This window comes from Abramis brama (genome assembly GCF_963993115.1).
Source record: "Abramis brama genome assembly, chromosome: 22".
Lineage (NCBI taxonomy): Eukaryota > Metazoa > Chordata > Actinopteri > Cypriniformes > Leuciscidae > Abramis > Abramis brama.
The window spans coordinates 14561716-14572566 of NC_139984.1; the positions used below are offsets into that span (position 1 = coordinate 14561716).

The 10851-nt window shown below is 37.4% G+C and overlaps 1 protein-coding gene across 1 annotated transcript; it reads right to left on the reverse strand.

Annotated features, from left to right (window-relative positions):
* Positions 1–312: 312 nt before the first annotated feature.
* Positions 313–6778, reverse strand: pofut1 (protein O-fucosyltransferase 1). The gene is made up of 7 exons (XM_084099740.1): positions 6616–6778; positions 6375–6496; positions 5828–6010; positions 3971–4083; positions 3676–3868; positions 1249–1491; positions 313–1165 (listed from the first exon to the last, which is right to left on the reverse strand). The coding sequence occupies exons 1-7, from the start codon at positions 6752–6754 to the stop codon at positions 971–973; spliced, it is 1188 nt and encodes a 395-aa protein (XP_083955866.1). The 5' UTR covers positions 6755–6778; the 3' UTR covers positions 313–970.
* Between the last annotated feature and the right edge of the window lie 4073 nt (positions 6779–10851).

Genomic DNA, 10851 nt, shown 5'->3' on the forward strand with positions numbered 1-10851 from the left:
AAGAAATTAATACTAATTTAAAACTCGGTAAGGACACATTAACTTGATCCAAATTGACAAACTTTTCTTAAACATAAAATCAGCATATTAGAATGATTTCTGAAGGATCATGTGACACTGAAGACTGGCATAATGATGCTGAAAATTCAGCTTTAACTTTTGAAAAGTAGTATAGTAACCACCACTGCATTTGAGTGGAAACAATGGTATTTGATGCATTGATTGATTTTTGTACAAATCAATGTATTTTTGGATTTTTGTAAATAGATGTAAAAATATTTACATATAATAAGGACATAAATGCACACAGAATACTGCTCGTTTTATTTTTTATTGATAAACTAATTTGAGGAATGTCATCCGATACAAAATGACTAACAATTACAAACAGTTTAAAACACTTATAAAACATTTCTGCCATTTGATTTCACACCGACTTTCAAAATAATTTGCATTACTGTAAGACACCAGAAAGTCTGTATGACATGCATTCAATGTTATTTTTTATACATTTTCAGAAATCACTGGTGCTCTTAAATAGGCTTCAACTGAAAAGTGCAATTTCTAACCGCTTACACCTGACTAATTCTGACTAGGCTCTCGGACGTAATTCCTAGACCCTAACAGGGGTCAGTTTCCATCCTCAAATTAGCCAGTCTATACAAACATCAGTACAAACATATAATCGATATGTCATGATAAATACTCATTTCTTTCTAGAAGAAACAGGGAGCAAGATGTAGTGGAGCATTTGGTTCTGGTTTGGTTGCTCACAGTTAAGGTAGTAGTGCAAAACAGGACATATGGTGTGTCCAGAGAAATCAATAAGGAACTAACTTCCATTGTTCTCCCTTCATTTAAGTACTTAACGTAAATCCAAATTTTCTTGTTCAAAAACGAATGAGACACCTGAAACATGCACACCGTCAACCAGTCTTCACAGTTACAAAAACGTAACCTCTTAATTTCATTAGAGTTCCTCTTTTGTTTTCCTTTTTCCTGGGTAGTCCATGCCAAAGAAGGATGAAGGTTTCCCGTGAACATCTCTCTCCCTTTTAACAAAGGCTGAGAAGGACGAGACACAGTTGCCGATGAAGTGATCGGCCTGGCCGAGGACATACAGGTCAACCTGAGCAGTGTCCGGCTGCAAGCTCACGACCTTCACCTGCACAAAATGTGTCAACACTATTATATTCCGTTTCCTAAATCATGTTCACACATTTGTAATGTTGAAATGTAAAACCTCACCTTGCCCTTGAAGAGTTTCTGAATCTCTGCGGCGTGCGATTCAGAGTCGGTGGCTATGTATACTGACTGGGCACTGGTGTTCTTCACCCAGAGTTTCACAGCACGGCGGATCTCGGACAGGTCCGGTAAACACATGGTCATGGTCAGCGGCAGGGCAGTTTGACGGTCGTATCCCACACACTGTGGAGACGCCATGAAGTGAGGACCAGTATCATCCGACTTCAAAAGCTTGCAGGCATTTTGCTGTGTGGAACGGTAAAAAGAATAGTTAAGAGGATATGATGTGTACCGTCTGATTCAGGCCACATTAGGTCTAAAATTCTGCACTCGGTATTGGTGCTTCAAGAATCTCATAAAACCAGCCACATTAATTCAGATATACTGTTGGAGCACAAATGTTATGATGAGATTCACATTATTTTTCTATAATCAATCATAGCCTGTTTATTTATATATTTGGTTGTTTTATGACATGTCAGCATCTAATACTATTTTTAAGACAATAACAAAAAGTAAAAAAATTTTTTTAAAAACAACATTTAACTTTACATACAGAGAGATAAAACTATATACACCGTTCAAATGTTTGTGGTGGTTGGTTAGATTTTTTATGTTTTTGAAAGTATCTTATGCTCACCGAGGCTGCATTTATTTGATCAAAAATACAGTAAAATCTAGAGCTGCATGATTAATCGTTAAAAGATCGTAAACTCGATTCTAACGCCCATGTGATCTTATTCCTATATGACAATGATGTTTATTAAACTTTTGACAAGCGTGATCACAGCGAACATTCAAATCTGCGATGGTGCTGCTGCTGATCCAGAGACAGCAGTTGTCATGTGTAGATAAGAAACAGCTTCAACAACACAGTATCATTATTTTGGTCTTACAATCACTCAAATAATCGCAGAGGTAGTGCGAAAAAGTTGATCGTTTTAACTTTAAGGATATGAAGGATATAAACACCGATGATTACAGTAGCAATCAAAATGGAGAAAATCACCTTTTGAAAGATACTTCAAATAAAGATTGTTTCAATTGCATTGTTACACCAGTAGGTGGCGACAAGTGACTGTTTAAAAAATGCATTTGTCATTGAATCATTCATTCAAGAGATTTGTTCAAAAATGCTGATTCATGCAGTAATGAAACAAGAAGTCTTTATGAGTGAATCATTGAATCATTCATTCAAACCAATTGAAAAAAAAAAAAATTAACCCTTTGACACGTACGATCACACCGGTATAATTAGAACGCTCAGTACGTCATACAGTATATCTAAATTGACGACGCATTTTATTCATATCAGATACACATATAAAATGTACTCTATCCTTCACCTGCCACATACTTTCATGTATTTCGGGAGAAGTGGATAAATTGACGTGTTGTAAATTACGGTGCAAACTAACATGATGGCGCCTATCATGCATTATAGATCAACTAACATGATGATTATAAAGGTTTATAATAATAATAATAATAATAATGTGATACGTTCTAAAAAAAACTCATGCTGGGGGGTCAGCTAGAATATTTTAAACTTAAGTGTGAAAGGGTTAAACAGACTGCAGCATTTTGACAGAACCTCTAGTAAATTAGCCTATATGTTATTTTGTTTAGTTGTCTATTCAGAATCGTGATCTCTATTTATACCAAAGAATTGTGATTCTCAATTTATCAAGAATCATTTTCTAACTGTTTCAAACTGTTTTCTATTTGAATACATGTTAAAATGTAATTTATTACTGTGATGGTAAAGCTGAATTGTCAGCATCATTACTCCAGTCTTCAGTGTCACATGATCCTTCAGAAATCAATATAATATGCTGATTTGCTGCTGAAGAAACATTTCTTATTATTGATGTAGAAAACAAATGTGCTGCTTCATATTTTTGTGGAAACTGTGATACATTTTTTCAGGATTCTTTGGTAAATAGAAAGTTCAAAAGAACTGCATTTATTTGAAAAGGAAATCATTTGTAATATTATAAATATCTTTAAAGCATGAACTTAATTGAATCAATGAATGAATCAATTTAATGCATCCTTGCTGTATAAAAGTATTCATTTCTTTCAAGATGACAATGAACTGATGTGTGAGTTGATGAATGTTTATATGTGATTAAAAGCCTAAATTCTGTTCTAAAATCTAAATTCTAAAATCTGTTCATCATATAAAGCGATCGTGTCTCTTCAGAGAATTTTGGACTAAACCGCTCAATTCATATGGATTATGAACTTTTTAAAGGTGACATATTATGCCCCTTTTCACAAGATGTATTATAAATCAAAATACCCCCCAGATCATATTTGATCTGGGCATTGTTAATGTAAGATGCACTTGAGATAAAAATTCTAGAAGCTCCCAGTTGGATCTGAACTTCTGAAAAAGCTCTACTCGCATACAGACACAGAGCTTACCCAATCAGAGCCAATCCTCAGATGGATGCCCACATAGGGTCTGTTTAGCAGGGTGTTGATATGGCCTTCTCCTTCCTGTACCAGTTTGTCAGACCACACCACATACTGCTGCAGTCCAATGTGCTCCTCCAGTACAGGGAACTGCGCTGGGGCTCCTGGAAGAGCGAGAACTGGATGCTCCGCTGGGGGAAACCTGAAGAAAAAGAAAAACAGAGTTTGAGAGTGAGAAAAATAAGGCGAAGGGAGCCTGAGTGCAATCATTTTGATTAATGTGAGTGTTTCAGCTTAATCTTACCTCTTTATCCAGTGCGGCTGGTAGTAGGAGCTAAATGACAGACCTCCGAAAAGAATGGAACGGTCAAAGTCGACTCCAATATGGTCCCAGAACGGTCCAAAAGGATTTCCATCCTGCATCAGAATCAACAGGCTGCATTACAAGTACATTGTCATGACATTTTTATGGTATGAAACAACATGCATATCTGCTAAAAATCCAACAGAGGGCAGTGTTTCCATGGTATGTGCCATCATTGAAAGGGATGTTCACCCCAAAAATGAAAATTGTCAGTGATTACTCACCCTCATTTCGTTCCAACCCCGTAAAACTTTCGTTCATCTTCAGAACACAAATTAAGATCTTTTTGATGAAATCTGAGTGATTTCTGTCCCTCCATAGACCGCCCCATAAACTGCACGTTTCCACCCACGGCACCGCCCTTTGGTTTCGCAAGCGACAACAGTGTAACCAGTTCTAACGCAATGGCAAAAGTTGGAGCAAAGCATGCAAACTGTTCTGTCGTTGGCTGCACATACGAGCACAGAACACTATTTGACCAAAAAATGTCACAGCTGTCTTATAAAGACCTCATGGGAATTGTCAACTTTTGTGTAAAAGTTAAACATGACAGTACATGCAAAATCGATGAGATTAATGTAATCAATGTAACTCCACAACAACTACATCCGTGAATCCACTAACCATTCAGAAACGTCCAGGTGCAGTCGAAAAGTTGAACCTCTTCCTGAGTCTGTGAGGCTGCACAGGCTGTGAGGCTACGGGTTTTTTCGGAGATTTGACTGAAATTTGCGTTTGTTATTGCTGGAGTATCCGAAGCTCATGTAAAGGATTGGGTCTCTTCTGAACAGACGCGGGGAGCAGCAGCTCATTTGCATTTAAAGGGACACACACAAAAACAGAGCGATTTTGGTCACACCCAAAAAGGGGCAACTTTGACAAGCTAGAATAAATGATCTGGGGAGTATTTTGAGCTGAAATTTCACAGACACATTCTGGGGACACCATAGATTTATAATACATTTGTGAAAAGTGGCATAATATGTCACCTTTAAAAAGTTCATAATCCATATGAATTGAGCGGTTTAGTCCAAAATTCTCTGAAGAGACATGATCGCTTTATATGATGAATAGATTGAATTTAGGCTTTTAATCACATATAAACATTCATCAACTCACACATCAGTTGTGGTAAATGACAGCTCAAGTATGTTCGCTTGACATGTGAGAACCAATGAGGTTCATTCTCATGTTACGCAGCAAGTTTGAGCTTCAGCAAGAACCAGTGAGGTTCATTCTCATGTTTTATGCAGCACGGTCGAGCTGTTCTGTTTATGTTCGCTGATCAATGTTTATTTGTGAGTAAAAGCCTAAATTCAATCTGTTTATCATATAAAGCGATCAAGTCCCTTCAGAAAATTTGGACCAAACCACTCAATTCATATGGATTAGTTTTACAATCTCTTTATGAACTTTTTGAATAGTCAAAGAGGTAGTTACATATCTGTCAATGGAGGAACAGATAGCTCTCAGATTTCATCAAAAAGATCTTCATTTGTGTTACGAAGATGAACAAAACTCTTAAGAGTTTGGAACGACATGATAATAATGATAATAAAGTAATTAATGACAGAATTTTCATTTTTGGGTGAACATCCCTTTTATATATTTTCTCATAGTGAAAGTCCAGCAAAAATATAGAAATTAAGGAAGTGTAAAAGCTAGAGCAACAAATCCAACAGTTCCACATCAGTTACATGTCTGCAGTCTAAAGCAGAGCATAAGCTTACAGTATTTTGCATTGTAATCGCCAACAATTGCACTTCAAGCACCTTGAAGAATGAACATCCATATTACCTTCATCGGACAGCTCTTTTTGTCCAGGCTCCTGTGAGATGCGGACTCGAAGCAGTAGGCGACTCTCTGACCACGGGGCCAGTGCTTAGGAGCCAAGTGCTCCATGAAGTCCTCCAGACTCACCACACGGTGGTACTGCTTCACTGGCTCCAACTGGAAATACTCACTGTAAGGGACGTGCACCTGTTTGAGACACAGGAGCATACCATACATTATCAATGAACTGTACTTTCCCCATGTACTACACTATTAGTGTGACAGCTGGTCATTACGTGGCTCATCATCCTCTATGTCCCTAAACCAGCTGGTATACTAGTTAGTGATTATCCAAGATGGTCTACAGTTTGGAACAACTCGTGAATGAAACAAATAAGCATTAATAAATTCTACAATGGTAACATTGGGTTGAACCAGATAATGACCAACTTGCAGCAGCTATAAACCAGCAACTGTGTCCCAAAACCCTACCAGCTGAAGCTAGACTTCTCAAAACAGTACAGGGACAGAAGAAATGTGCAGTCAAAGTAGTGACGGGTGTTGTGTTTACGTTTTTAAAAGGGGGAGAGTGATGACGGTAAACAATCCACGGCGGAACCGCGAGTGTTCTGTTAAGCATTTTAGCGAAAGCCAGTGATCCAAGAAAATGATCCACTTGGTTTCCAAACCGACCTAAAGAGGAACACACCACAGAAATGTGTTTATTATTCCAACACAACACAGACGGATTCAGGCGCTTTATATCTGTATGTGTGATTCTCAATGTCTCAGATGTATCATGCTCTCGTTACCCATGCACGGGCAGTACAGAATGTATCCGTTTTCATCCCACGCCACGTCTGCAGCGTCGATAAAGCAGTTCAGGGAAAGGAATGTAACATGCAAATAAGTTACAATGAAAAGTTGCAAGTGCTTTCGTCTCGCCGCCATCGCTGATCGTTTGCTATCCCACAATGCACTGCGAAGGTAAGGTTAACTCTTCACATCCCGGAGAGTTTTGACACAAGAGTCCAAACGTAAAAAAAAACAACAACAAAAAACATTTAGTTTATTGGAATGGAATTGTGGTATAAATGACACATTTGGGGAACTTTAAAGGCACTATTACAGATTTAGCGACATTTAAATGCAATGTAAGCATAAAATAAAATGTAATTTTCAAATAATTTGTGTGTTAAAAAAAAGAGTATATTTAAGAGTCAGATAGATCATGTTTAATAACACAAATGCTTTGTGTGACCTGACTTAATACGACCAACTTTTTTTCAATATCACTTATGTTTTGTTGAATGGTGAGCATTTTCTTTATTGCACTTCTTCTGGTTTTTAACTAGAAAAACAATTCTTGAAAAAGACAATCATTTGGTCTGTCTCCCTTCTTTTCTTTTGCTTTGTCCGATGTGTATTGTTGTTGTTGTTGTTTTCAAAGCTTAGATGAGCACTGAACTCTTATTAGCTTTGCAGAAGAAACTGATTAATTTCTGTCAGAAGAATTTGTTATTTACTCAAAAGTGACTCATATGTAAGCCATTGATTGCACTAAATGGATGTCACATGCTGAGGGTTGTAGTCTGAATTAAAAAGCCTTTTCTACTACTATGCATCTCAATACATATAACTTTAAAGTGAATAAACTAACAAATATAAAAGAATAAGTGTACACGTCTCTCCCACGGACAGTTTCACATGTAACATATACATAATGTCAAAAGACGTTGGCCTTTCAGTTCATCTTCTCATTCTGGAGTACGAATATCACTTTTAAAGAGTATTTTTGTAATTTGCACATGTTAGTAATGTTTATGTACTTAAAATAAGTAGGCTATACTTAATTATGTTGTATGTACACTTGTACTTCAAATCTTAAAAGTTTTCAAATGAAATAAAAGGCTATAGAATACACTTTCATGGCTATGCTTTATAACACACTTAAGTATAATTTTAAAAAGTTCACTTTTTTAATAATGTCAAAAACAGTTTTACTTTAAAGTACATTCTAAATCATATTTTTTTAATAATCCTTTGCCATGCTTTAAATACATACTTCTTTTGATGTGTTGACCAACATATAAAGCACATGCATGAGTTGATAATAATTTTAACTGTGGTGTGTTATTTGATATTACATTTAAAGTTTGTATATTTGAAATGTACTAAACTGCGACTTCATTTATCTCTTTGATTTTCTGAACAATCTCCTCTGAAAACACAACTAGGCATATTTCCAGTGAAGCTCAGCTGGTGAGTGCTGTGATTTCAATGATCATAATGTGATATTACATAAATGAAAAAGAGTTTATGCCTAATCCAAAGCTCTTTTATCAAAACCCGTCATTAAAAGCAACATGTGTGTGCAACATGGTCAAAATCCATCCCCCCCTCCATGGGAATTCACACACGCACTCCACATGGCTAAAAATGGCCCTGGCATGTACTGATTCATTTGAGTGGGTATGTACATGTGGTACTCCCATCAGATCAATATAAAACATGTAAATCTGACACTCACACTAATGTGCATGTCAAATAACAGTAAAGTGATGCATTTCGTACCTATAAGCTACCAATCAGGTTATCATTGATGCAACATGGTCAAGCATATCAGAAGCGACTTCTGCAGGAAATATGATAATGTCCAACCGAACTGGGTCTGGTTAGTAGATGGCTATCGCTGAATGACCAGGGCTGCATTTCCCAAAAGCATTTGAGCCCAAGTTGATCATGAAGAGACCATTGCCACCAATGTTCAATCAACTTAGCTCACAATGCTAATGGGAAACATAACCCCCATTAGAGTTTTGAAATATGTCTCAGTGTTTTTGTTCATACAATAAACGGGGTCAAATGCTGTCAGACAAAAACAGAAGAAAGAAAATCAAACAGGTTTGGAACGACATGAAGGCAGTGGTGTAAAGTATTTGAGTAAATGTAGCCTAATTAGTTACTGTACTTAAGTATCTTTTTGGCTACTTTGTAGTTTGACTTTAGCAACTTTTACTTTCTATTAAACAAAATTTTAGAATAAGTATATGTTCTCTTTACTCCAATATTTTGCAGGGCACCTAATTTTTTCTACAGCCGTTTATTTCTGCTACAAAAGAAGTGATATCTCTATCTACAGGGCATGAAAGGTACTAGAACTTGTGCGTTTGTCCTTGTTCACCCAGACTTGTCAACAAGGCTACTTTACACAAATTCGAGTGCATGAGCAGGTATAGTTGTGTGTAATCCCAGGTGTTTGTTGGTATGTTGGTAATGCTGGTAACCAGACAGTTGACGCCACCCATTGTTTTCCATAGTAGGAAAAAAATACTATGGAAGTCAATGAGGCCTGTCAACTGTCTGGTTACCAACATTTTTCAAAATATCTTCATTTGTGTTCAACAGAAGAAAGAAACTCATACAGGTTTGGAACAACATAAAGGTGAGTAAATGATGACAAAATTAAACTTTTTAGGTGAACTATCCTTTTAAGTACTGCTAAAATCAGATACTCGAACACTTTTACTCAAGTCGTAGAATCAGTCTGTTTCGCTGTAACCTATATCTGTACTTTTACTCAAGGGTTTTCAGGTACACCTCTGCATGAGGGTGAGTAAATGATGACAGACTTTTCATTTTTAGGTGAACTTTCCCTTTAAAAGAAAATGCGCAGTCGTTATTTCTAACTTTAGTACGCTTTTTTATGTTAAGATACTTTCTTCTTTTTTATCTTAGTATGTAAAAAGAACTAAAAGTAAACCCTTTTGAATTACCTGAAAAATGTGAAATCTGTTGCTCTGTGGCACTAACTGTCTCTTGATTGTTTGAACATCTCAACCTGCCCAACAACAGTGTTAATTTAGGGGTGGGTCCATCAGTTTGGCCAACCAATTACAGAGTTTTTGAGAAACAAGTTTGAAATCAGTCATTATTTTTCATATTAAAGAATATTTTAACTTGAATAAAACCAGTTCATTAAGATATTACCACATGAAGCACCTGAACATTTTTACAATGTTCATTGTTGTTTGATGTAGGCCCTACCTGATACCTACAACTTAACTGAGTTAGAACTGCCAATCAGGTTATCATTGATGCAACATGGTCAAGCATATCAGGAGCGACTTCTGCAGGAAATATGATAATGTCCAACCGAACAGGGTCTGGTCAGTAGATCGCTATCACTGAATGACCAGTAGGGGTTTGGTAGGCAAGCCGTTAAGACCACAGGTATGCCCATATATACCTCCATTCTCTTGTCATATCTCTCAACATTTCCTCCTGCACTCTGTCAACATGTTTCTCTGTTTCCTGTGTCTACTGCCCTCTCTTTATTCCTGCTCTCTAATGACCTGGCCCATCCCCCTCTCCATTGAAATGTTCACATGTGCACACAGCAGACACTGTTTTTCATTGTTAGAGATGACTGTGATGATAACAAAGCGGAGCAGGCCTGGGTTGCTCTCGCTCACTAACTGTGCAGAGTTCTGAAACTTCTTTCAGGTGAGGAAGCGAATCACATCTTCAAAGGCCACGAGATAGAGGTTAAAACAATCGCTTCTCATTCTCATTGTGTGCTCGAGCACAGCCTGCACTTAGTTCTTATGATGAGAGAGGGGAACAGCAACTCAGAGAGAACAAATGTTTCCTCTATGAGAATGCAAGCGCTCATCCCTTCCTGTACATCATTTCACACTCAAAGACGTGCTAGTGACGACTTTATGGCTTTGAAACCGCAAGGGATAAATCATATGGCACATCAAATGCTGGATCAGGATCACCTTCTAAAGATTAATAAGAAGGAGTGTGTGATGGGTTATGTGTGCATGTGCGTGTGCATCTGCTGGGTCCACCCGAGTCTCTTATCAGTGCTGAACAGAGTCAGTGCAGTGACTGGCTGACGGCTGATACTGCAGGTTGTTGCTGTTACCTTAGGGTTTAGTCTGAACTACTTTCCCACACACTTCCCTCTGGCTTTCTGGTCTTTATTTGAGAGCCATTAAAAACAAAACTCCCTCAGCAAATGCTGACACAACAAGGGAACA

Coding starts and splice junctions, on each gene's coding strand:
- pofut1 (XM_084099740.1), bottom strand. CDS start 6,754: ATGGCGGCGAGACGAAAGCACTTGCAACTTTTCATTGTAACTTATTTG. Junction 6,497..6,615: donor TCTGTACTGCCCGTGCATGG/GTAACGAGAGCA, acceptor GTTCCTCTTTAG/GTCGGTTTGGAAACCAAGTG. Junction 1,166..1,248: donor AGAAACTCTTCAAGGGCAAG/GTGAGGTTTTAC, acceptor CATTTTGTGCAG/GTGAAGGTCGTGAGCTTGCA.